Source organism: Saccopteryx bilineata, chromosome 2 (genome assembly GCF_036850765.1).
Source record: "Saccopteryx bilineata isolate mSacBil1 chromosome 2, mSacBil1_pri_phased_curated, whole genome shotgun sequence".
Classification (NCBI taxonomy): Eukaryota; Metazoa; Chordata; class Mammalia; order Chiroptera; family Emballonuridae; genus Saccopteryx; species Saccopteryx bilineata.
In genome coordinates this window covers 296,135,058-296,162,751 of record NC_089491.1, presented here as the reverse complement: position 1 = coordinate 296,162,751, position 27,694 = coordinate 296,135,058, and the positions used below count along the sequence as shown (strand labels likewise).

The 27,694-nt window shown below is 48.9% G+C and overlaps 1 protein-coding gene across 1 annotated transcript in view; it reads left to right on the top strand.

The window, feature by feature from the left end:
- Window positions 1-17,558: 17,558 nt before the first annotated feature.
- Window positions 17,559-27,694, top strand: part of VASH2 (vasohibin 2) — a 36,006-nt gene continuing 25,870 nt past the window's right edge. The window contains exons 1-2 of the mRNA XM_066261395.1: window positions 17,559-17,939; window positions 26,157-26,245. Coding sequence (XP_066117492.1) covers window positions 17,664-17,939; window positions 26,157-26,245 — 365 coding nt within the window. The 5' untranslated portion in view covers window positions 17,559-17,663. The remainder of the gene's footprint in view (window positions 17,940-26,156; window positions 26,246-27,694) is intronic.

Genomic DNA, 27,694 nt, shown 5'->3' with positions numbered 1-27,694 from the left:
AGAGTCTGCACGCAGGATGGTCCCCAAAGCAGAGAATCATCGCCAAGGAGAGAGGTGGGAGGAGAAAGGAGTGTAGGAAACCCTCTGATCCAGAGGGGGCCAACCAGTCACTGTATGTCAAACATGGCCCATAGATATGTCTTAATTGGCCTGTTTCATGATGGAATTTGTTTCATCACTTGCCAATATTTGAAAAACCACAACATTTTCCAAAAGATCCAGACTTCCATGTTTTCCTTGAAAAACTGTAGCTCTGAGAAGACTAGCTACTTGACCAACCATTGGTTGAAGCTGACCAGGACTGCCCTCTCTTAAAGGGGCTGCCTTTTCTAGTTTGCCACAGTCCCCACTAGGCCAACATCACTGGTTTCTGTTATCTGCCTGACCCCTGTTGACAAATGAATTTATGGCCCCTGATCTATTTCTATCTATCTTTTTCCTATAAGAAAGGCAGGCCAGTTGGCTCAGTGGTAGAGCGTCGGCCTGGCGTGCAGGAGTCCCGGGTTCGATTCCGGCCAGGGCACACAGGGAAGCGCCCATTTGCTTCTCCGCCCCCCCTCCTTCCTCTCTGTCTCTCTCTTCCCCTCCTTCAGCCAAGGCTCCATTGGAGCTAAGTTTGCCCAGGTGCTGAGGATGGCTCTGTGGCGCTAGAATGGCTCTGATTGCGCAGAGCGACACCCCAGATGGGCAGAGCATCGTCCCCTGGTGGGCATGCTGGGTGGATCCCGGTCAGGCGCATGCGGGATGACTACCTCCCTGTTTCCAACTTCAGAAAAATACCAAAAAAAAAAAAAAAAAAGAAAGAAAGAAAGGCAGGACCCTGAGAGGTAAAGAGATCAAAGGCAAATGGCATGACCTTAAGAAAACCACTTAGCTTCCCCATGCTGCAATTGCCTCCTCTATAAAATGCAAATATTGATAGCACCTGTCTTAGTGGGCTCGAGCTGCCATAACAAGATACCACGCAGACAGAGGCTGGGGGTGGGGGGTGTTTGTGTCTTAAACAATAAACATTTGCCTGACCAGGTGGTGGTGCAGTGGATAGAGTGTCAGACTGGGATGCAGAGGACCCAGGTTCAAAACCTGAGGTAGCCAGCTTGAGCGTGGGGTGACTGGCTTGAGTGTGGGATTGCTGGCTTGAATATAGGATCATAGACATGACCCTGTGGTCTCCGTCTTGAGCAAGCATGTCACTTGCTCTGCTGTAGCCCCCAGGTCAAGGCACATATGAGAAAGCAATCAATGAACAACTAAGGTGCCGCAATGAAGAATTGATGCTTCTCATCTCTCTCCCTTCCTGTCTGTCTGTCCCTATTTGTCTCTGTCACATACACACACACACACACACACAACAGAACAGACATTTATTTCTTTATAATTTGGGAGACTGGAAGTCCATGATCAAGGTGCTGGCAAGTTTGGTTTCTGGTGAGAGTTCTCATCATGGCTTATCGATGGCTGCCTCCTTGCTGTTTCTCACTTTGGGGTAGAGGACAAACTCTCTCTAGAGTTTCTTCTTTTAAGGACACTAATCCTAAAATATCAGGGCCCCACATTATGACTTTAATTATTTTCTTAGAGACCCCATCTCCAAATACAGCCACACAGGGGTTAGGGTTTCAATATACAAATTTGGAGGGGAACACAATTCAGTCCATAACAGCACCCATCTCCTAGGGGGTTGTGTGAGGACGGAATGAGGAATGCAGGAAAGCACTCAGAACAGTGTCTGCACATAGTGTATTCCCAGTACCGCTGACCTTTAAAATACTTGGGGGTACAGGTGTTGGCCCTCTGTGCAGTAAAAAAAATCTGCAGGTAACTTTGGACTCCCCACAAACTCAACTTTTTAAAAAAACATTTTATTTATTCATTTTAGAGAAGAGAAGGATAGAGAAGGAAGGGAGAAGCAGGGGAGGAGCAGGAAGCATCAACTCCCATATGTGCCTTGACTGGGCAGGCCCAGGACTTCGAACCAGCAACCTCAGTGTTCCAGGTCCATACTTTATCCTCTGAGCCACCACAGGCCACAAACTCAATTCCTAATAGCTTACTGTTGACTGGAAGCCTTACCAATAACATGAATTAACACATTATTTGGTATATTATATGCATTATGTACTGTATTCTTACAATAAAGTAAACTAGAGAAAAAAAGTTGTTATTAAGAAAATCATAAGGCAGCCCTGGCTGGGAAGCTCAATTGGTTAGAGTGTCATCCTGATATGACAAGGTTGCAGGTTTGATCCTCAGTCAGGGCACACAGGAGAATCAACCAATGAATGCATAAATAATAGAACAGCCATTTGATGTTTTTCTCTCTCGCTCTCTCCCTTCTTCTCTTTCTAAAATCAATAAATAAAAAGAGAAAATCATAGGGTAGAGAATACATTTATAGTATATAATGAAAAAATATATATATAAGTGGACCTGTGCAGTTCAAACCCATGTTGTTCAAGGATCAACTGTAAAAGTTAGCAATAACATGTGAGGATAACACTGAGGGTGTGGACTTACTCTTGAGTTGGTTGTAATGCTGCTTCTGCCAAAAGATACATTTGTCATGGGCAACCACCCTGCTCTCCAAACAGCTGTCTTCTTGCATAAGGGCTAAGGTGGTACAATTAAGAAAGGAAGTCATACTGGCACATTTCTAATGCTGACCCCTTTCCTCAAATTGGATTCTCAGGGAGCGTCAAGGGAAACTGTCAACAAGAGACCCATGGTCCTCTCAGGGAGAGGCGTACCACCTTCCCACACAACCCTGGGCTCACACTCGATTCAGTTCACCCAGGAAGACAGTCTGCCTCTGACCGCCTGCTTCTGCGGCTCACGGTCTGGACACAGGGATGCCTTGTTCTTCCTCTTGTGTTAAGTCCTTGTTACATCTTATCTGTCTTCCCTTTCATCTCTACGCGTGTGAAATTCCTCCGGAGGACACTGGGGCCTGTGCCCAGGCCCTGAGGATTGAGGGGCATCGTCATCTGTTTGCCCCATTCCGCTCCCTGCTCAGGACCCTGCCCTTAGTGCACAGTGCAACGGGCTCCTGTCTCCCACTCTCGCTCAGCTCTTTCAGGCCCAGGGCCAGGTAACAGCTTCTGGTTCCTGGTCCTAGGTTCCTTGCCACCCTTGATAGTTCCCTGCATCCTGCATCCTGCATCCTGCCTCTGCCTCTGCCTTTGTCAAAGGGCCCTTCAAAAATATAAATATATCTTACTTGGCCTGACCTGTGGTGGCACAGTGGATAGAGCATTGACCTGGAATGCTGAGGTTGCTGGTTTGAAACCCTGGACTTGCCTAGTCAAGGCACATACAGGAGTTGATGCTTCCTGCTCCTCCCCTTCTCTCTCTCTCTTTTTCTCTACTCTGTCTCTCTAAAAATGAATAAATAAAATCTAAAAAAATAAAAATAAAAAAATATATATATTTCATGCAAATTAAAACCACAATGAGATATCACCTCACACCAGCTCATGAACAAAACAACACAGAATAAGTGTTGGCGAGGATGTGGAGAAAAGGGAACCCTCCTGCACTGCTGGTGGGAATGCAGACTGGTGCAGCCACTGTGGAAAACAGTATGGAGATTCCTCAAAAAACTGAAAATCGAACTGCCTTTTGACCCAGGTATCCCACTTTTAGGAATATACCCCAAGGACACCATAGAACGGCTCCAAAAGGAGAAATGCACCCCCATGTTTGTGGCAGCATTGTTCACAATGGCAAAGATCTGGAAACAGCCCAAGTGTCCGTCAGAGGACGAGTGGATTAAAAAGCTTTGGTACATATATACTATGGAATACTACTCAGCCATAAGAAATGATGACATCGGATCATTTACAATAACATGGATGGACCTTGATAACATTATACGGAGTGAAATAAGTAAATCAGAAAAAAACTAAGAACTATATGAATCCATACATAGAAGGGACATGAAAATGAGACTCAGAGACATGAACAAGAATGTGATGGCAACAGGGGCGGGGGTGGGGGGTGGGGGGAGGGGGAATGGGGCGAAGAAGGAGAGAGGGGTTGGGGGAGGGGAGGGGCACAAGAAAACCAGATAGAAGGTGACAGAAGACAATTTAACTTTGGGGGAGGGGTACACAGCACAATCAAATGTCAAAATAATCTAGAGATGTTTTCTTTCAACATATGTACCCTGATTTATCAATGTCACTGCATTAAATTTAATAAATAAATTAAAATATATATATATATATTTCACTTAAACCTTTTTGAGAGTTCTACCTATTTCCCACTTGACCCCTGACTAATATAAGAAGAACCTGGTCTGTATATAGGTTTTCAGAGGACAATAGAGAGATCTGAACCCCCCAAAATCTTCCCAGTGGCCAGGCAAGATGGGGCATACACCCATCCTGCTCAGGGGAGAGTTCTAACTCCACTTTCTGTGAATATTCATCATACACACCCTGTAGCATTCATTACACACCCAGAGTGGCCACCTGCCTCACCCAGGATGGGACAGGCAGAGCGAAGATTGGCAGGTGGAGCTCCCTGCATATCACACGGGTTCCTGAACCTTCAGGAAGTCCCCAGCACAGCCTCCGGATCCCAGTCCTGTGCCTCCACAGCAACCACCGTAGGTCCCACTCCTCAGACTGGGCGGACCTGGTCAGCGTGCTCCTTTTCTTTCGGGACACAGACTCTATCTCGCTAAACTTGCTTTATTTTCATCTTCCTAAAGTGCCAGAGAGCCCCAAGGGAAGCTTCTTCACACAACCCCAGCGGTCTCAAGGCACCTGAACAATCACTCCTCTGTGAATCCCAGGAAAGCCCCTCAGAGGCCAAATCCAACTATTCTCAAGATGGTTGCTGCTGGACACTGAATGTTTGTGTCCCTCCCAAATTCATATGGTAAATCCTAACCTCCAACGCAACGTGATGATGTTAGGAGGTGGGCCTTAAGGAGGTGCTTAAGTCATGAGGGTGGAGCCCTCCTGAATGGGATTAGTGTCCTGATATAAAGCACCCCAGACAGCACCTTTGTCCCTTCCACCATGTGAAGCCACAGTGAAAGATAGCCATCTGTGAGCCAGAGGCCGTCCCTCATTAGACACTGAACCTGCCAGTGCCTTGAACTTGGATGTCCTGGACTCTGGAACTGTGAGAAATAAATGTTTGTTGTTCATAAGCCATGCAGTCTATGGTATTTTTGTTCTAGCAGCTGAAACTAAGACAATTGCTTTCGTAGGAAGGGGCAGGCACAGAGCTTCCAACTGCACTGTCAAGCAGAGAGAGTTGAAATTTCTCCCCAAAGGCTGCCATCATAAGAGAAGACAGTGGTTTTACAGCAGACGATCCTCTTCTTTGGGCAACAAGTAGCCGTAATCCAAGAAAGTCTTAAATTTCTGTTCCCTCTAGCCAAATGTCCTCAAAGTACCTTCGCACTCTGAAGCTGGCAGGAACGACATTGTCCAGGGCCCTGCAGCTGCCAGTGGGTTGTTCAGGCCTGCCCCTGGTGCCTTCCTGGTGGCTCCTCTGGTCTTGGTCATTTTGTTTCTAATTCTCCCCCTTTCCCTAGCATCCCCTCTCCTAGGGATTGGTTAGGAAAAACAAATGAACCCGACATTCAAGGCACTTCCCTGGGAGGTAAAAGTTTGAATCATCAAGACAGTAAAACTTTTTAATCATAAGGAAGTCTGGGAATTGTCTGTGGTTACCATTTAAATGAAACCACATGCTCTTCCTGCTATTACAAAAAAAAAAAAAAAAGAGGAAAGGAAAGGAAAAAGAAAGGAGCTGTATTATGAGAATCTAGGTTTAACAGTTTAAACAGTAAGTTTAACAGTTCTGACATTTAACTAACTGTATCATTTATGCAGGTTACCAAACCTTTTAAACCTGTTTCTTCCTTTGTAATATGGAAAGAATAATATCTATCTCTTAAGGATATTATAGTAGACATCGATTATGTCTACTATACTAGGGGTTATTCAGTACTCCCAACTTTTTCTTTGACTTTCTACTTGGAAATAACTTTAAAACTTATAGAAAAGTGGCAAAAATAAGAATTGTGAAAGAATGCCCATATACCCTTTACCCAGATTCCTCTACTGTGAATATTTTACCATTTCTTATCCTGCAGGTCAAGAAGTAGTTTAAGCAGACATCACATTTTGTTGTCATGTCTCTTTAGTCTTTAATCTGGAACATTTCCACAGATTTTCTTTGTCATTTATTACATTGACAGTTTTTTAAATATAGTTTTTAAAGCAGAACTGTCCTTATTTTAGATTGGTCTGATGTTTCTTCATGATTAGATCCATGTGATGAATGCTCAGCCAGACTAGTGCTGATCGGATGTTGTGTCCTCAGGACATCACATATGGAAATACATGGTGTCCATTTGCCCATCCCTGGTGATGTTAATTTTGATTACCTGGTCAAGGTGTTGTGTAATTATTCCACTAGCTAGTTACTATTTTCTCCCTTGAAACTAATAAGAAATATGGAGGAAGACACTTTAAGACCATGCAGATATCCTGCTCCTCATCAAAGTGTCCCCCTAGATTTAGCATCCATTTATGACTCTTGACTGAAATAATCTTATAGTTGCAAAATGATTTTCTAACTCTAACACTCTTTCCATATTTATATTCTACTATAAGCAAGAGCCTTCCCTCCTTCCCCATTTATTTATCTATTTATAATCAACATGGACTTATGGATTCCTATTTTTTTTTTTCCAATGGCTTGTACTTCATTCTGTAGTTCATTACTTTAGGCTCAAATTGTCCCAGATTTGACCATTGGGAACCCCTTCTAAATGACTCTTTGTCCTCATGTCCTTGTGAAATGCCTTCATCATTTTTTTTTTTTTTTTTTTTTTTTGTATTTTTCCGAAACTGGAAACGGGGAGAGACAGTCAGACAGACTCCCGCATGCGCCCGACCGGGACCCACCCGGCACGCCCACCAGGGGCGACGCTCTGCCCACCAGGGGGCGACGCTCTGCCCCTCCGGGGCGTCGCTCTGCCGTGACCAGAGCCACTCTAGCGCCTGGGGCAGAGGCCAAGGAGCCATCCCCAGGGCCCGGGCCATCTTTGCTCCAATGGAGCCTTGGCTGCGGGAGAGGAAGAGAGAGACAGAGAGGAAGGAGGGAGGGGTGAAGAAGCAAATGGGCGCTTCTCCTATGTGCCCTGGCCGGGAATCGAACCCGGGTGTCCCGCACGCCAGGCCAACGCTCTACCGCTGAGCCAACCGGCCAAGGCCTATCATTTTTTAAAGCAAATACTTTGTGACATAACAAGATAATCTGGGCTCATCTTGTATGTACCCTGCACCAGCTATAAAACTGGCCATTTTACCAAAGAGCCTTGGTTCCTTTTGATGGGGAATGGTATTTAGATACCAAGGAATAAGTTCTTGGTGTGCTCATTGCTACATGGAAATCTTTGCTTCTTGACCCTTTCAGCAGATGGTGCTAGTAAATGTAAATATAGTATATATATCAGATATATATATATATGCATCTATATGTACATTTTATATGCATATACACATTTTACAAATAATGAATTTACATCAATACCTGTAACACCAATTTATCCTGCAGGGTTCCTTCCATTCCATAATTGTATGTTCCTGTTTTCATAGTGAGAACACTGTCTCCCAACAATATCAATATGTCTACACATTTGCTTAACCCTATCAGACACCTAAAATAATTTAGGACTTGCGTAGCCTCTTTTGCAAACTCTAGTTATATCTGTGGAATTTTCCACCATGTGAATATTTTTTTCTAAGATAAATCTAAGATAAAATCTAGAAAATTCCCTCTTCAACTTTCTTTAGAGCTAAGGCACAAACAAGTGACCTGGGCTCCACCAGTCACATTCACCATATTCAATCAACGTGAGATGTTGATTCACAGCAAAACAGGGAGAGGAAATAGGCCCTGTTCTATACATCCATTTTGCTGGTGAGGCTGGTTGGAGGCTAAATAGTCTGGATTTGAAGGTTCACTGGGGGTGTTAGGTTGAGCTCTACACAGAAATGGCATTGGCAGTGACAGCAACAGCCACTCTAGTCAAGTCAGCTTGGTAATTAATGCAAGTCATCTGATCTAGTATTAAAAGTGGTGGCAGCAATTCTTCAGCAGTCCACTTCTGCAACAGGATTTTGCATGTTGACCTTGAAAGCTTGGCCTCAAGTCTGGTTCTCTGGTCCTCCCAATAATTCTGTAAGCTGTCCAGCATCCCTTTAATAAATGTTTTTTCTATTACTAACAAGAGTCAGCTTTGTCCTGTATTTTCCTCTAAATTTTTTAATTTGTTTTTCACATTTAGATAATTAACTCACCTAGAATTCTTATCAATATTTTTTTCTTTTTAAAAATTTTTTTATTGGCCCTGGCCGGTTGGTTCGTTGGTAGAGTGTTGGCCTGGCGTGCGGAAGTCCCGGGTTCGATTCCCGGCCAGAGCACACAGGAGAGGCGCCCATCTGTTTCTCCACCCCTCCCCCTCTCCTTCCTCTCTGTCTCTCTTCCCCTCCCGCAGCCTTTGCTCCATTGGAGCAAAAGATGGCCCGGGCGCTGGGGATGGCTCTATGGCCTCTGCCTCAGGTGCTAGAATGGCTCTGGTCGCAACAGAGCGACGCCCAGATGGGCAGAGCATCGCCCCCTGGTGGGCGTGCCAGGCGGATCCCAGTGGGGCACATGCGGGAGTCTGTCTGACTGCCTCCCCGTTTCCAGCTTCAGAAAAATACAAAAAAAAAAAATTATTGATTGATTTTTAGAGAGAGAGAAAAGAAGGAAGAGAAGGAGAGACAGAAACATTGATCTATTTCTCTATGTGCCCCGACCAGGAATTGAACCCACAACCTATACGTATAAGGATGATGCTCTAACCAACCCAAATAACTGTCTAGGGCTCAACTTTTTTTTTTTCTGTAAGCCTATGTATTAACCTAGAAAACTTGCTTTTCAAAGTGTGGTCCTCAACTAGCAGCATCATTGGGAGCTTGTTAGAAATAGGGAATCCTAGGCCTCACCCCAGATCCACTGAATCAGAATCTGCACTTTAATAGGACCCCCAAGTGACATAAAATTTGAGAACTGCTGTAAAAGCAGAGCCTGAAGCAAGGATTAAGTGATGATGCTCACTTGAGGGGTGTTAACGCACAACAGGAGGAGTGAGAACAAAGAGGAGGGAGGCCAGGAACTCCGGGGACCAATGCAAGGTGATGGGGCTCTACTCTGGCCTCTGTGTTAGCTGTGTCTCAAAGGGACAAAGTAGTTTAGTTGGCAGGTGTGAGCACTTGACCACGTGGCAGTCTTTGGATAGGCTATGAGGAGAAACTGTGTCTCAGAGAAATACAATAAGGGGGCAGGTGAGGGAATTTATCCTATCCAACCTCCCACTTCATGTTCCTCATTGGTTCCCCCACAGGGAGTCAATCACTATGCTTCTGGGGCTGTTTGGTAGCCATTCAGATGCTAGGTTTCACAGCCTATTGTATGATGTCACCCAAATCTGAAGTGGGAGGAGGAGCCAGAGAATACATTTACCCACTGGCCAGCTTGGTTACACAACAGCAACCAAAGAGAAAGGCCTGGGAAGTGGACCTGTGTGAGGCTGGTTGGCTGCAGCAGCAATCAAGGCTAAGGGAATTTGTACATCCAATACAGTCTGTCTTTTACCCATCAGAAAAGCTGTGTGGGGTAACATGTCAATGGATGAGATGTTCTGTAAGCCCTAAGACGGTGGTGTTGGTTGAAGTTCAATGGGCAATTAAAGCAAACCCACGTATGGTGTATATATGTTGATTCTGGTAAAGACAAATCACTGCCCCTTCCAGAATAGAAGGCAATATTCCATTATATTTGGGTCCTATATTAGACTATGGAGCCACCATTCTTTTGCTTTTTTTTTTTTAAATAATAAAACACCCTCACTTCTTTTTCAAAAGAGGAGATACAAATCCATTCAGTTATGAAGCTCCCTTTAAGTCTGTAGCCAGTTGCAACCTCCTAGGAGACCTATGGGAAGACGGTCAGTGAATCAATGGACTGTAGCTCGATTCAAGCTACTATTGCTGGTCCTAAGGCTATAATTGCTATTTATCGTTTCCTTTCTCCTTCACCCATTCTGGACTTCCCTCAATCTTGTCCAGCATGTCAGCTGGTTTGTCTAGCTTGATTGCCCGTTGGGTGATCTTCAACCTTGGGAGGGGGTGTGAAGCCCTAAGTGGAACTGGCCTTATTGAATTGAATTGCTATCATTAAAAAGTTATTGCTTTGCCAGGCATACTAGGAGATATCTCAGTGAACCCTGCAATCTAAGAGGAGCAATCCAGGCTCCTTGAGGGAGTTAGAGTTGCTGCACTTGAACTCCTTTCTCTGCCCACTGGCCTGAGGTCACCAGTGCGGTCAGGTAGTCCCAGCATTCAGGTCAGTGGAACCTTACTGTGCACCCTGGCAGAGCTAGCTCCTTGGAAAACAGAACCTCTCATATAACAAAGTTCAAAGTTTTAGGAACAGAAAAGCACAAATTCCTCAAGGGGGTCACTCAGTATAATAGTGAAAGGTGCCACTTCTATGTCCCTTCGTCCCCAGGTTCACTTTCTAGCTATAGGGGATGAGTACCATATATTGGTCACCAGTGCAAAGAATATTATAAGCTAAAGAACTGTGCCACAACTTTGCAAAGTGTTGTCCCCTCGTTGTGCTTTAACTAAGCTTCAACAGGCTTTTATACTATATTATTAGGTCAGCTGCTTCTGGATGTGGGATCCATGGTAAGACCAGTAGAGCATGGTCATGAGCCCATTGTTGCCCTGTCCTTCACCATAAAATGGGTCTCTTGTTCTGTGGAAATACTGTATAGGGTAAAATGTTAATGCATAAGGTATCCTGCAGGCCCTCAGATGCTGGTCTGAAGCTCTGGGGGCGGGGACAGCAAAGCCGTATATGGTGTTTATATTGATTGTGGTAAAATCAAGTCTGCCCTCTCCAAGGTAGAAGATGTGATACAAATTTACCTGCCACTGGTGGCTACCTGGCTTCCCCGAGAAAAGCTGCCATATTGAGGGCTCAGCATCAGTTTTCGCAGTTGGCCAGTTGGGCTCCCTCAGCAGTGGGACAGCTTTGGGCCAGGTCTGACTTTGATTTGGGAATTAGGTGAGGGTCTAGGATTATTCACTATGGTGACCAAAGTCAGTCTGCTGTTCACCAACTATTCTTTCCGATTATACAGATCAAACAAAACCCTCATTGGCTGCTCATCTGTTTGGCCCTTGGTAGGGTAACATAGGTATGGGTTTAACTGGGATGATCCTGGTGTATACCAATGGTACCCATGTAATCACTACTAGCACCCCTTCTTACTCTAAACAATGAATTATACGAAAACTCTTCTCCTAGGAATATCATGATCTATTAGCTAGCATCATGAATTCCTTAAGAGAAAGTCTCCTTGACTGCTCCTCCACCTTGCTGTCCATAGTAGTAAGTGTAAGGTTGGTGGATAATAAGGGATGGTCATGTGGGTAACTCAGACCCGCCCACTTTGGCTAGGACCGCCTACAACCAAGCCCGCCAAAGGAAGCTTCCCAGGGACCATTTGGAAAGAAGCAATCGTCTGCCAGCCAGTGAAATTTCACCACGTCATAGTAGCTCCACTTCCCTAGAGGGACCCTTTAAATATCTCCCACGCGGTTTAATCCGTGCAACTTCCCTAGCCCCCATCTCTCCTCCATCTTTTCTTTCCTCGGGGCCAGGGAACCTTGCCGGGTGGGGTGCATGCTCTGTACTCAATAAAGCCGTTTGCTATTCCACACTTTGAGGCTCCGGCCCTCTTCCTTCCTTCTCGGCGGGGAAAAATACCTTACAATAAGTATGTCCATTTTTGTTCTTTACAAATTCCTGCTCCCATGTAACCTCTGCAATTCTGGGATTTTTGTCATTTTCATTAATAGTAGGATGTCCCATTATATGGTGGTCCTTGCCATACCATTAATCCTGGACTACAAGGATAGCCACTACCAACTGCTCAAAAAGCTTCTTACTAATGCATTCTTTATTGCCTTAGTGAAGGGAGCGTTGTCTGGGCCAGCTCAGGGAACGAACCCAGTGGTAAGTTCTTGAGCTATACATAATAAATTCTAAAATTCCCACCTTCATGAGTCTTCTGAAACCTCCCTCAACACCACACAAGGAAGTCTGTCTTCTCCACTTTGTTTATGATAGGCCATTGTTGAGACCAAGGCTGCAAAGAGCCATCCCAGCAAACTATTAGGACATGGCTAAAACATGGAATCCTGAGTTCTGTATGAGTGTCCCCAGATTAGTGAATTCTCCCCAATGAGCTTTTTGCTTCACTCCTTCCCCCAAATATGACATCTTCAAGATCCTCTCCCACATTCAGTTCCGCAGTTCCTGCCAACACGCAATAGCCGAGTCCTGCAAATATCTCTGGCAGGGAATGCCTTTTCTCTCTGGAGCAGGGCCTTTTCCTCCCAGTGGGGACTGTGCTATAATTTGACTCTGGATGTTAGTGAAGGCAGTAAGTGGTGAGGCTAGGTCTTGAGGAGATCAAGCCATGGAAAAGGGGGCCTTCTTAGGACGGGAGCATTCTGAGGATTTGAAGGGTCAAGATGCTCACCCACTGAGCCATCCCTATTCAAGGTCTCAGGGTCCCATTCTGAATTTGCCAGGGAGGCCTGCGAAGGCCATGCGCTTAGTATCCTTTGCAGTTCTGCTACCCTGTGATCAGGTCCTGGGCTTGATTTTTAAGTCTATTCTATGGCTGCAGGATATAGGCTCTCCCTTAGTTTCCATGGTGGCACTCCTGCTTCCAGAGCATCCTATGAGTTGGTAATTAATATGCCCTGAGCATGTTACTATTTGTTTCTAAGGGCTCTGGTAGTGTACAATTGCCATTATTTCCAAACGGATTGAGTGCCACAGCTACTCGCCTCCCAATGTCTTGCTCTCCACCCAGTCCACCCAATTGGAAGCTGTGGTGCTACTGCATATCAGTTATTACCATCTCTCATCACAAGCAAAGGGGTCTCTATTGATTTCAGACAGGTAGGCAATACCTCCCCCAAATTCCTCCTAGACCCACTGGTGGAACCAACTGCCTGAGCTCAATTTCCCTAGGAAACAGATCTGAGGCAAATATTAAATCTCAGTGAAAAGGTAGCATGAGTGAGTGAAAAGGGGAATGAAATGGGCTAGGACGAGAAGCAATGCCAGGCGGTGTGTTATCATGCAGGTCACTGCTTCAGGACCAGCTGCAGAGAGCCACGGCAGGTTCCTCAGTCTCAGTAGCCAGGCAGGACATATCCAGACAGGCTGTGTTGGAAAATCATGACTTGGAACAGTCCACAGGAGGGAAGAATGAAAGAGAATGCATCTGCTCAGCTCTCTCCCATCTTCTTTTGGTTCTTATTGGTCAAAATGCTCCCCCCAGGGAATTTCCTAGGATGCATCATCTAGCCCCTTTGATGGCTGCTTAGAAACCACATCCTGTAGTGTGGCATTTCCCCTGAGTGCAGAAGTAGTGGAAGAGTCAAGAGACTCCAGACATGTGGCTGGCCAGCCTGGCTGTGCAGCAAGCAGCCAAGAGGGACTTGGCAGGGCAAGTGACTAGTCAGTTCCCAGGGGCTGAACTGCACAGATTTCATTGGCTGTGAAGGTGGCTGTGGAGCCAGCAGAAAGGCAAGGTCTAGCCAATGTGAGGAGGGATGTAAGATGCGTCTGAGACACTCATTAATAGGCTATCAACATCAACAAGTGGTAGAGCTAGAAAAATGACCATTGGGTTAGGATTTTGTCTTATTTACCCTTGAGACCCCACCATCTGGCACTTGAATAATGAGACGCTATTTAAACCCAGTTTTTCTTGTTCCAAACATTCCCTCTACCCATCTCTGCTGTGCCAGTTATTATACCAACAAGTGGAAGTGACTATGCTCTCAAGAGGTTGAGTATGTAGTTACCAGGTGTCCCTGTTCAAATCACAAGTTGGCCCTGTCCCACTGTGTGCAAATATGGCTACATCACTCTTATTAATGATCCAGACTTTCTGTCAAGCTTGGGTTCATTTAAAACTTATGTAACACACAATACACAAGAAATAGAAGAACAGAGATGGTTGGTCCATACAAGTAGCACAATTCTCAAATGTAAAAGGATTCTGAGCCCTGGCCGGTTGGCTCAGTGGTAGAGTGTCGGCCTGGCGTGCAGGAGTCCCGGGTTCAATTCCCGGCCAGGGCACACAGGAGAAGCGCCCATCTGCTTCTCCACCCCTCCCCCTCTCCTTCCTCTCTGTCTCTCTCTTCCCCTCCAGCAGCCAAGGCTCCAGTGGAGCAAAGTGGGCCCGGGTGCTGAGGATGGCTCCGTGGCCTCTGCCTCAGGTGCTAGAATGGCTCTGGTTGCAACAGAGCAATGCCCCAGAGGGGCAGAGCATCGCCCCCTGGTGGGCAGAGCATCACCCCCTGGTGGGCATGCCGGGTGGATTCCGGTCAGGCGCATGCGGGAGTCTGTCTGACTGCCTCCCCGTTTCCAACTTCAGAAAAATACAAAAATAAATAAATAAATAAATAAATAAATAAATAAATAAAAGGATTCTGAACAAAAGGGATCTTCTGCTGCCCAGTGCCTCACTGGGATAGCACAGTACACTTGAGAAGCCTTCTTACCACCTTCTGGGAAAAGTAGCTAAATGTCATAGTTCTCTTCACATGTCACTTGACTTCCCACTGCACCCATTGCCCAGGGAAGAAGAAAATAGACAGCTGGAATACTGAAGATGAAACAAAAGCTTTTCATTGAACTGTCACGGAGTCCTGACGTGCCTGGGGCAGGAAGATGAACTGATAACCCTCTCTGGTCCCTAGGATTTTGACTCAGGCAGAGCAGGATCCAGGCCTTGGTTTAACAGGGTAATTGTAGTTGTTTGGGCTTGGAACGGGTGCAGACACTGGGAATCAATGCCAGGGAAGGTGACACTTGCCAGACATTCTTCGATGTTCACCAACTGGTCTGATCACTTGAGCTTTGAGAGCTCAGTTTTCTCCTAAGGGAGTGGGAGGCCAAATTCTCATCCTCTGCACACTGGTCTTTATCCTGAAATCCTAGTCTTCTGGACTTGAAACTCCAGGGAAGTGTGGAGAAAGGGACAGATCTGAGAGATGGGTAAGAAAAGAGGGAGGAAGGATGTTTGAGGTGAGAAAATAGATCGTTCACTGAAGTAGCTTTTCTTTTCACCCGGTAATGAAAACTGAGGCAATTATACGATGAGAGGATAATTTTTTCAATTTCCTGAGGTTTTTCAGGTGTGCTTGTTCCACTTGAATTATTCAGATAATTTCCAAATGAGCCCATTTCCTTTGTCTTTTTGGACTTAAGCTATTCTTCTCATTATTGAATCTATAAAGTCCTAGGCACAGGCTTTGTCTGCCGTAACGCAGGGCTGGTCCAGAGTCCAGGTGTCCCCACCCAGGTTCTGGATCTCAGCTACACTCCAGTGGCTTCTGCTAGCACTGGCCCCTCACCACACTCGCCCATGGAAGAGAAGTTCAGACACTGATCAGTCATCAGTGGCTCTTTGACATTTGCATTCTTAATTCTAGGTTAACTCAGCATTGCTGTCACAGCTGCTCCCCCCCCCCCCAACACCCCAACACTCGCACTCTGGCTTGGAGTTTAAAGAGAAAGGATATCCGAGCCAGGTTCCTAAGGCGGGCAAGAGAAGAAGTTAGAAAACTGCAGAACTTAGAGCCCAAACAGACCTTGGAGAGAGGGCTCTCCTCTCCTCCTCTGAGACAGAGAAAGTAAAGCCCAGAAAAGGCAAGTGGCTTGTCTTGGGTCACAGAGCTTAGCCAAGCAACAAATGTGAACTTAGAGCCAGCCCTCGGGTCAGTAGTCTAGTGTTCTTCCCCCCTCACCTTGCTCTTTCTCTTTCTTTGAAGGAAAAAAAAAAAGAGGCCTTGATAATAAGTGGAGAGTGTGGAAGGGCCTCCTACTTCACCATGGGTTTGAAGCATCTCTCTAACATTCCTCTAACTCTGCAGCTGAGACAGAAGACTCACGGCTGGCTGGACCACCCGGCTTTTAGTGCTGCATACCAGCTTAGGTTTAAAAGGACTTTATTAATCACAACTAATGTCAAAGAGTACATGACTGTTCCCCCTTGTTAGTTTGGGGGAATTTGTAACGTGGGATTTTTAAAGGTTTTTTTTTTTTTTTTTTTTTTTTTTTTTTAGATTGAGTTTTGTACCTTCATGTGGACAGCCCCTGCCCGAACCATCCATCACCCCCTCATAGAAGCAGGTGACTGTCCAGCCTTCCTCAGGGAATGGTGCTTCAACGACAAGCCCTCCCCTACTTCAGGGTCACTTCTCAGGTGACTTTATTTCTCCGCTTCTCACAGTTGCAAACCCTCGCAGCGCCACGACCCCTGAGGGAACTCGGTCATAAGTCTCTTGGACAGACGCCCCAGCCCCGCGGGGCTCCTTGGACACGACCGCGATCGGATTTCGCGTGGCCGCGCAGCTCCCCCTACTCCTCTCCCCTCTCGCCCGGGAACCTTGGAGCCAATCAGAGCGTCGCGGAGCTCCGGGTTGTAGAGTCCCGAGCCCAGGACCCGCCCCTCTTTGTTGCCGTGGCCAATGGACGCATTCGGAACATCGGCGGCTGCCCGGGTGACTCGATTATATGTCACAGAATAACATTCGAGAATGGGACATGGAATGAGGGGACGGCCGCAGCAGCCCCAGCAGCCCCAGTCCCAGGCCCAGCAGCAGCAGCAACCGCAGCCGCAGCAGCAGCAGCAGCAGCCGCTGCCGCCGCCTTCGCCACCCCCGCCGCCCGGAGAGGAGCCGCAGCAATGAGGCCGAGCGTCCCGAGGTAGGGTCCCGGAGCTGCGGCGCCCTTCCCGCGCCCCGCCTGCAGCCGGTGCCCCCGGGTGCCGGGCGCGGGAACTCGGGGATCCGCGCGGGTGGAGCTGTTGCTAGTGCAGCCTGGGGGCTCCGGGAGGGCTTCCTGGAAGAAACGAGGCCGCCTTTGCGAGCCGAAGCTGCTGCTGCTGCGTCCTCGCTCCGACCCCGGGCGCTCACGTGCCGGCACGTTCTTGGCTCGCTGGGCGCGCGGCCACATCTGGCGACCCAGCACTGTGTGGAGCGTTGCGGACACCTCCCGTTCCTTTACGCTGCACGCGCTGCTTTTCTCCCCCCTATCCCGTCCACTGTGCATCCTCCACGCTCCTTTATTTCCCTGCCGGTGTTTAGGTGTGAGTGAAGCTTTGTGCCAAAATTCCAGTCAGCTTTCGAGGTAATTGCAGGGCTAGAAGCTCGTATTCAAATCCTGGGAGGGTCTGTCAGTGCGGGGGTGGAGGGGCGGGAGTGATGTGGGGACAGTCCGAGGCCCCACCACCTCTGGACACGGTTTCTCGGGGTGTCCACTTACCGCGGTGTGTGCTGTGTCTCCGCTGGTTTCAGGCACCGCCGGTAAGCGGAGCTCCCGCCGCCGCTCCCCCTTGGCGCGTCCTGCGGCAGCGAGAGGCATGGAGGAGGCGGCCCCAGCGGGACGCTGATCCCGGCGCGGCGCCCGCGAGCACACGCCCCCCCGCCACCGCCGCCGCCGCCGCCGTGCGTCCCCCGCCCTACTCTCCCGGCCCCGGCCCCACCATGACCGGCTCCGCGGCCGACACTCACCGCTGCCCCCACCCCAAAGGCGCCAAAGGCACCCGGTCCCGGAGCAGCCACGCGCGGCCCGTGAGCCTCGCCACCAGCGGGGGCTCGGAGGAGGAGGACAAAGACGGCGGGGTGTTGTTTCACGTTAACAAGAGCGGCTTCCCCATCGACAGCCACACCTGGGAGCGCATGTGGATGCACGTGGCCAAGGTGCACCCCAAGGGGGGAGAAATGGTGGGCGCCATCAGGAACGCCACCTTTTTGGCAAAGGTCAGTGGCTTTCAGGGAGGATAGTGGGGTGGGCAGTGATGGGACCATTTCAGTCTGTGCAGAGCTAGAGGCACTTTCCATGTTCCTGGTCCTGCTACAAACACCACTCCCCTCCTCAGCCTTCCCCTCAACCCCCAATCCCTTTGCTTAATTGAGATGCTTGTCTTGGAAGCCTTAGAAATGGGGGAGGGGAGGTGGTGGCTTGCTGTCCTGGGACTGTCTGGTCTGGTTGTGCCAAGGTTTCTTTGAATCTGGATCCAAACTCTATTATTTATTTTCTCACCTCCATCCTCTTTCAGCAAAGAGCTGTAGTCCCCAGGTCGCACCAGCCATGCCAAGAATGAATAGGCCCCCTAGGGTCCCCATCCTGCTTTTCCTCTTTGGAGTCTCTTGGTCCTCCCCTGCCTCCCCCTTGCAAATGACTTATTAGGCTGTGAATGAATTTGCACTCAACCAGTCAGACTTCTCAGCGTGAATCATTTCTAGACTTTTTGCCAAGTTTTTTTTTTATGACAGTGACTTTCACCTCTGAAACTTTTAAAAACAGTGAACTATCTTTTTCCCCCAGCTTATCTGGACTCCCAGAAAAGAAAGAAGAGTTTTGGCTTTAGCTTAAAAGGGACTTTCCTGTACACATGATGAATTGGTCTCACTGGATAGAGAAAGAGGCTCAGGCGTCCAACTCTTTCTACCTTGGAGAGAAGCCAGTGAGCTGATTGGGTTCGATGGCCAAAGATAACTTAGCAAGACGGAGGGAGGGAGAGCCGCAGTGGTCACTATATGAAACATCAAAATGCAAACTGGGGGAGAAATGCTGCAGAGCCTGGGGGGGGAGGGGTTGTAGCATGGCAGATGGCTTCCCCTGCACCCTGGAGACACTGGCCTGGCTGAGAAGATTCCTGGGCAAGTCTAGGAATGCCAGACCTGAGACCTGGAAGGCCATCTGGTCGAGTCCCCAACCTGGAGCATCTGGTGACCTGAGCACCTGAGCCTTATAGGCCGGAAAGCTGTGTGTGCCCTTGGGGGAGTGACAGAGCCTGTGAGCTTCCTGCTGCAGTCAGTTATAGGGTTTTAGTACTCTGCTGGTCAAGGAGCTCTTCACTGTGCCCAGTGAGAGTTCTGTCTGCTTTAGTGTCAGCCATAATTACCTTTGTTGAATTCTCCTTGAGCATGAGAACAACATTGGCCTTGGCTTGTGGTCCTGACTTCGGAATTTGACCTTACTTAAATGAGCCTTTCTTTCCTTAAAGGATGATCTGGGAGCCCTTAAACCTGGAAGAGAGGTGGCCACAAGGAACAGAGGCCTGTTCCTACTGTCCCATGCTTCCTTTCTAATTCAGCACCATCAGTGGCAAACCCTACTTCTAATTGTGGCTTCATCCTTCTCTCAGTCTTGTGTGGGGGAACCCCCTTTCTCTTTGGGAATCAGGGAATGTTAGTATTGGTGGAGACCAGTCTCCCTTCCTCCTTCTGAAGACCTCTTGGGAACCGGGGCTCATTGCCTCACAGGCAAGCTGGTCCCAGGGCTGGCCAGACGTAATTGGTGGGGAACTCTTTTCTGAGACTGAACAGAAATTCTCCTTCTCTCCTCTCAGTCACATGTCACCACTGATTCTTGTGTTGCCTTTTGATCCAGGGCAGCACATGCCATCTTCTTTTACTACTGACAACTTCCTCGAATGTCACAAGACAGGGCTCTTGAAGTAAGGAAGGACTGAAATCCAGTCTTGACTGAGCTACCTCTAGCTTTGTGGCCTAAGGCACTCACTTAAACAATCTCTGATCTCAGTTTCCTCATGACCCATGAGTCTCCAGGTCTGTAATGCTGACCTGTGTGACCCTAGACATGTCTGTGCATCACTAGAGGTGGATTATGAGTCCTCAGAACTGTGACATTGTCAGTCTGCGTCTTCCTTTAGCCAGCCTTCTTTGTCCACTGGTAGGTAGCTTCTTTCACCTTTTCTTATGTGTTATAGTTCCCAGGTCAACTCATTCTCCTTATCCTCTTTCTAGAACAATAAGCACATACGAAACACAATATTCTAAATGTTGTCTAAGCAGCTTAGAACATAGATCACTACTTCCTGAGACCTGTACATGATGCCTCCGTTACTTTGGCTGAATGATGTATTCTTTAAAAAAAAAAAAAGTGGTCCCTTTTTTATTTTTGTGGCAGAGACAGAGAGAGAGAGAGGGTCAGATAGGAACAGACAGACAGGAAGGGAGAGAGATGAGAAACATCAATTCTTCGTTGCGGTTCCCTAGTTGTCCATTGATTGATTTCTCATATGTGCCTTGACCAGGGGGCTACAGCAGACCGAGTGACCCCTTGCTCGAGCCAGCGACCTTGGGCTTATGCTGGTGAGCCTTGCTCAAACCAGATGAGCCTGCGCTCAAGCTGGTGACCTCGGGGTCTCAAACCCTAGTCCTCTGTGTCCCAGTCTGATGCTCTATTCACTGTGCCACCGCCTGGTCAGGCAAGTGGTCCCTTTTTATATAGTGTGGTTACATTGTATAAATACTTTTGTAGTAACCCGAAGGTCATATGTGAACTCCTGCCATGACAGGACAGCCCCAGCCAGAATGTGGACATTGGCTTTCTGAACCTAAGTAAAGAACTTAACACTTCTCTCTTATATTGTTTAATAATGGCTGGTTCCCCATCCCCAATCCCATCATGACATCCCCCCCTCTCCCTGACCCCAACATTCCCCAAACCTTGACCCCTACACTGGCCCTGAGATGGGGACAGCTTCAAAAGCTCCTAGGGGCCGCGCCTCTCTGCTTCAAGGGCTGTTCCTGCACTCAGCTTGGCAGACTTTTCCCTCTGGGGCCAAGTTGTTTGCTTCTTTAACTAAATCAAAGTTTTACTGAGGAATTTGTAGAGAAGAGGGGGTAGTGGTGGAAGAGTTGGAGAGTTTCAGGGAGATTAAGTTTTTTGGCAGTTGAATTTGGCAAAGAAGTGGATGGAAGGAAGGTGTCAGAGACCTAAGAGGGGGACCGAGTGACGCTTCGTTAGACGGCAGGACATTCTGTTAGCAGCCATGGTAAGTTCTGCCTGAAGGTTCAGGTGCCCCTCCTGGGGGGCCAGGGTGGGAACTCGCCTGCTCTGTGATTCTCCTTCTAAAATGTCTACTGAAGTCCTCTCCTCTGGTAGTTACTGGGTCTGAAGTTGACAATCGAGTAAGTGAACGCCAGGATTTTTCAGCGATAGTGCAAGAAAGCTGCTGGTCAGTTGGAGGGTGACAGAGGATGGGAAGCCAGGAGCAGAGATATAGTGGGCCCAGGAAAAAAAAAACAGCTGGGCTATTTCTTGCAGAATCCATGTTCTTGTGCGGCATTCCCATGCTGATCCCAAATCGGGAAGTAATTCACATCTATAGGATTTGACTTTGCTGGAGTGAAGAGGTGTGAGTGCTGTGGGGTGAAACTCTGCTGCAGTCAGGGCTCCACGCCTGCCCCCTGCTGTCTGACATGGGCAGCTCCCTCCCTTCCTTGTTCTGCATTCAGAACATCCATGTGTCTTTCCTGCTCAGCCCAAGGTTGTGACCCCTGGTAGCAGGCTACCATCAACAGATTCCTGGCTGCCCCCGGTGCAGGGGCCTGGGGCCCTTTCTGGGTTCATGAGTGATGTTTCTTGCTCTCCCCCAGGGAATTCTTCTGCCTGGTGTCTGCCAAGTGTATTTTTCAGAGCAGGGACAGCAAAAGGCTTTACTTGGTACTTGTTCTTTCTTGTTAAAGATTCCTGGTGCCTAGGGGTCTCGCTGCCTCCCCGGCTCCTTTTCTGGCGCCCCGGTTCTCTCCCACATGGTGATGCCATCGTGATGATACACACTCGTGTCTGTCCACATCCCTTCTCCTTGCATTCTTCTGACAGGTCATTGTATTTGGCAAGAATGGAGGGAAAGAGAGCCTGTCCACAAAAGCCTTGCCTGCGGTTTGTTTCCTTTTTCTTCTTGAACAATCATCTTCCTATCTACTCTACTTCCTCCTCTCCCTGCCTCCAGCCCCTGACCATAGGCACAGTATGGAAAGGGTCATTTTGACCTGTGCCTCTAGATTCTGCCTTCATCAGCTGGGCTGTGGCGTGAGGGGGCTGGATGCAAGTGGCAGGAGGTGGGACCAATGAGGGGAGGGGCCATGGAAAATCCAGGCTGGCATTTCAGGTGAAATACGGCAGGAAAATGGCAGAGGAAGGGACTCGCTGGTCCCCTGTCATGGAGAAAGCAAAAGGAGTGTGGTCTGGGCTTTTCATGCAAAGGTTGTACCGATTTACACTCCTGACAGGCTGTGTGAGAGCATCCTCGCTAGCACTCAAGTGTCTCTGTTTCAGAATCTCTCTGCTAAATGGGGAGGTGAAAAGTGACAGTTTGCCTGACCAGGCGGTGGTGCAGTGGATAGGGCGTCTGACTGGGATGTGGAGGACCCAGGTTCAAAACCCTGAGGTCACCAGCTTGAGTGCAGGCTTATCTGGTTTGAGCAAGGCCCACCAGCTTGAGCCCAAGGCCCACCAGCTTGAGCCCAAGGTCACCAGCTTGAGCAAGAGGTCACTCGCTTTGCTGTAGCTCCCAGGTCCAAGCACATATTAGAAAGCAATCAATGAACAACTAAGGTGCCGCAGCAAAGAATTGATGCCTCTCATCTCTCTCCCTTCCTGCCTTTCTGTCCCTGTCTCCCTCTCTGTCTCTCTGTTTCTGTCACACACACAAAAAAGTGACAGTTTGCAGTGGCTTAGATGTGCATTTCTTAATTTATTAGTGAGCTTGAACTTTTTTTCAAATATTTACTAGTTGCATTTTTGTATGTGTGTATGCAAATTGTCTCTTCATGGCCATTTAAAAAATTGTGGTGCGATATACATAACATATAATTTACCATTTTAACCACTTATAAGCGTTCAGTTCTGCGCATTGTTGCGCCTGTAACATCACCACCTTTCATCTCCAAACTCTGTTCTTCTGTCCCAACTGCAACTCTGTACCCCTTAAACAATAGCTCCTCATCTCTCCCTCTCACCCTCAGTCCCTGGTAACCACCCTTCTACTTTCTGTCTCTATGACAACTCTAAGATCTTCATATAAGAGGAATCCTACCGTATTTGTCCTTTGTGATGGGCTTATTTCACTTAGCATAAGGTCTTGGAGGTTCAACTATGTTGTAGTATATGTCAAAATGCCCTTCCTTTTTATGGCTCAGTAATATTCCACTGTGTGTGTGTGTACTCCATTTTATTTATTCATTCATCTGTCTGTGGACACTTGGGTTGCTTCCACCTCTTGGGACCTTTTTTTTTTTTTTTTTTTTTTTGAGGCCTAAAATGTTTTCTTATCATTCTGTGTGAACTCTTCATGAATTAAGGAGATTTACTCATGGTTCCGGAGGAAGTGGATGGCTTCATCCTCTTTTAGTAGGGTGCGAAGGCATCTTAGCGATGCTCGCCATGTCCAGGGACTTGGGTCCTGCTGATTCTGTTTTCCAGTTCCTGAAAAGGGGAGATGTCTCAGGCCTCTCCATTCTAGTCCCGTGAAGACCCACTGCAGATTAATAACACGGCTGACACATAAAGAGCACCAAGTGTGAGCCCCAACTTGCCTGCTTTATTATACATTAGGTCATATGATCCTCATACCACCCCAGAAGGTTGGAAGCAGGCGATCTTCTCTTGTTTTATGGGGAAAGGTCATGCAGCTTGACCAGGGTCCACAGCCAGCAGGTGACAGGGCAGGGACTCAAACCTCATGTTGGATATGCTGGGTGCACAATCGCATTGAAGGAGGCTCCTGGCTAATAAGTCTATTTATTGTCCTGTGGGGCTGGCTGGGCGTGGAGTTCCAGCCTGGGCCCAAGTCAGCTATCCCAGATGTCAGGGCAAGTTGTAGCCAGATGACATCATCTCCTCAGCAGCCTCAGCCCCTCTCCCCACTACAGCTCTGCTCCCCAGCTGGAGTTTGGGGAATGTGGCCACTTGCTTTCCGCAGGGGCTGAGGTAACCCGGCAGCTGTTTTTAAAAGCCTTTGGGCGCCACTGAGCTGCTATTCTGAGGACCAGCTGCCGCCTGACTCCCACCCTGTCATCCGGCTCTTGTGGGCTCTGTCAGGTTTGCGGAGGTTGAAGTACTTTGGTGGTTGGCCTCCACGATCGACTCTGAACCCAGTCACTCTGGCCACCTCAGGGCTGTGGCCAGTGGATGTCTCTCTGGGGATACGTTAGCTGGCCTGTGATTCTATAGGACATTTCCGCATGCCTAGCAGCTTTTCTGTTAAATAGGCACCAACAGCACTTTTCTGGGTAGAAATATGCTCGTGATTTATTTCACTGTGTAGTCCCTCCTCCCTGCCTCTGTCTCTGTGCCCCTCCCCGTTTGTACCTGTCTAGAGCTGGGCGCACGACAGGTGCTGGAGATACGTTTGTGTGCTTCTCCCGTTCTCTCTTCGCTTCTCTGCGATGTTTCTGGCATGTTCTTACACGGAATTCCCTGTTTGGGTAGATCAGTGGATGTTGCTGGAAAAAACAAGGATACGATGGACACGTCCTGGGTTTGCGAGGCAGAAACACGAAGATACACTTCCTACTTTTTATTACTCTGTGTGTGTGTGTGTAAAGGGGGGCCGTGAGCAAAGGTTCCAACTGTTCCCAAAAGGACTCTCCACGACAGGAATGTGGTTTGAGATGATATGTTAGAATCAAAATGTAATTCACGGCACAGCTGTGTTTGTGCACACACTCTTACATCCACACTCGCACACGCACACACAGCTCCTTGGCTGTGAAGTAGGAAGTGGGACTAGTTTCCTTTTTGTTGAAGGGACAGTTGCTGAGAAGTAGGAAGTCCCAAAGCCAAGAGAGAATCGAGGCGCCCAGAGGAAAAGAATGTCAAGTGGCATTTTACTTAGGACGCAGCCCAGGGTGTAGAAGCATGAACAGCACCCCTCCTCTCCTCCTCCTCCCCTTCCTACCTCCTCCTCCTTCTCCCCCCACCTGCCTCAGGCCCAGCTTCCCTGGGGGCCCAAGCCTGGGGAGCCAGGCTGCCCAGCACTGTCCCCGGCTCAGTTCACCATCAACCTCACTGCCCATCAGCTGAGCCCTGGATCCCGAGGGCCTCCCTTTCCCTGTTTCCTCCTGGGACGGAACAGGTTGGTCCTGAGGCCCCTTCGGCTCCTCCCTGACCTCTGACACCTGGAGGAGCCTCCGCTCTCTTCCTGACGCTGCCCTGCTGGGGTCACAGGTCCACAGGGGCGCAATGTCACTGTCCCCAGTTGCCCCACACCACCAGAGAAGCCAAGGTTAAGAGACTGAGAAACAAATAGCGGGGATAAAGCCCAAAGTGTCCCGTTTTCCAGGAGTGACAGGATTGGAAGCCCCAGGCTGTTTTCCCTCAGGCCTCTCAGGGAGGCCCGCTCCCAGCGGAGTGGTGTCTTAGCTCTACATTCCCCAAGGAGAGGCGCTTACCCCTTCCCCGGCCTGGCTCCTTTTTCCCTGCAGGACTTGTAGGCACTTGGGAATGCTGTCCTACAGGCAGACTAGGGAATGAAGAGGTGACTGGGCAGCCAGAGGAGGGGAAAGGGTGAGGTGGCTCCTGAGTCAGAGGAGCTGCACCTCCCTGGGAAGAGTCGAGGCAGGAGGGGACTCTTCCCTGATCCACTTGGGCCCAGACTCAGGGAGAAGAGGTCTGGGCGTTGCAGGGGCGTGGTGTGGAGGAGAAATGGTGGTCATGGCTCTGTGTTGCATTTCTTCAGGGCACCATTCATCTTGCATTCAGTGGTGCCCTGGCATGGGGCACCAATAATGAGTCACAGCAGCCATGCAGCAAAAGGTGTAGTCATGCAGTGAGCATGTGAGGATTAATGGAGCCCCTCTGTGAACATCCGGGCTCAGCGAGGGACGCTGTAGAACATGGTCGTTGCCTCAGTGAGGGGCTGAGGCTCCCTGGGGAGGCTGGCTGTGTTCACACTCATGGCATGTAGAGGGCCCTAGAGAGCCACTGTGACCCAGGGTGGACCGTGTGTAGAGCGAATGCAGAGAGGGAGAACTTCAGCAAGGGACTGACCGGTGTGGAGAAGCCTTGTCCGGGAGGTTCCACTTAAACAGGTGACCATGCCAGGGTGGCCAGCTGTTCTCATGAGCAGCTCCCCGGTGGTCGCAGCCCCGTGCCTGCTCCCAAGCCCTGGGCCGCAGACCATCTCCTTGATACCAAGATCTCTTTCTACTTCCCTGCAGCCTTCCATACCCCAGGTCCCAAACTACAGGCTGTCGATGGCGATCCCCGACTGGCTCCAGGCAGTTCAGAACTACATGAAGACACTACAGTATCCTTCCAACCAGGGTCCGAGCAGACCCAGCCAGGGGATGGGCGTGGTGATCGCAAGCCTGGTGGCATGTCTGTCCCCAGCTGGTCAGCAGCGGCTCTCTAAGGTTGGTGAGGCTGGGCAGGGCGGGATGCCCCTCTGTGAGAGTCTAGAAGGAGTGGTAGCAGAGGATGTATCGCAATGACCAGACTCTCCTCCCATTTAAGCAGGATGTCGGCCAGGATGGCAAGAAGGCAGTGAGGCAGTAGTGGTCCTCTCTGCCCCTCAAGCCCCTCTGCCTGCCACCTCCTCTTCCTCCTCAGTCATCTTTCCCGCCTTCTTTCTTCCTCTGTAGTGTTTCTTTTTTTCTCTTCTCTCCTAGTCTTGTTTCTTTTCTTTCCTCTCTCACTTTTTGCCTTTATCCTAAGTGCTCATAACCTGCCAGAGGCCCACCTGGCACTGCCTTTGGCTCCTCGGTGGCCCGGACTGGTGGCCTTGGCATGAATGACTGGGGCTCTGGGGTGGGGGTCCTCTCCCCTCACTTGCATTTGGAGAAGAGTTTAGGTTCCCTGTGGGTCCAGGCTGTGTTTTTCTTCTCCTCCGGTGTCCTCGGGTTGTTTGTAGTCGGGGTTAGATCAGTTCTGAGTGCACAGGAACAACACTGGGAACGAAGGGGCAGAGGCAGACAGTCTGCTGGCTGCTCCGGTGTTTTATCAGGGATAGGGGGTAGATGGGAGCTGGGCTGGGAGGGGTATGTGCGACCCACTCCTCACAGAACATTCCAGAAGGCGACAAATTAGATTGGCTCCCCACTTTTATCTAGGACCTGGTCTTCACCAAGATCGGTTGACCAGAGATAAGAGAATGAGCGTGGGGAATGCACTGAGAGGCTAGTTTGCGTTCTCTGGGTAACCCTGTAGCACACTCTCAGCCAAGTGTTCCTTTCTGCCCTGAAGGAGCTGCTTTTTTACTTCTTTTGTTTTTCTGATGCATTATAATGGTCTCTGACCCAGACCGCTGATGCAGAGAGGGCTGGCGAAGGGAACGCACCCATGAGTTGCTGGACTGTGCCCTGTCACCTGGCCATCGGAGCCAGCACCCAGAGAAAGCCGAGTGTGGCCTCTCTGTTCTGCCTTCTGACCAGAGCTATAACTTAGTTTTTCGGGATTTCCAACTGCTTGTCCTGAACAGTGTGATCAGTTCTAGAGTCTGGGGACCTCTTGAGACCAGCCCTGCCTATAGATGTGCTCAGCGATATGAAAGGGCAAACCCAGCCTTCCCTCTGATAGCCTCAGAATCTCCGCCACCACGAGTGCTGGTCCTGTGGGGTTCTGGAAAAAGCCGTGTCAGCTGAGCTCGCCTGAGGGTAGCCTCAGTCAGGGAGCCTCGCTTGGAAGGCAGTGTTCACAGGATAGCTATCTGCCCGGCTCACTTGCAGGAGCTGATAACTGTTAGGAACTGAGAAAAGAC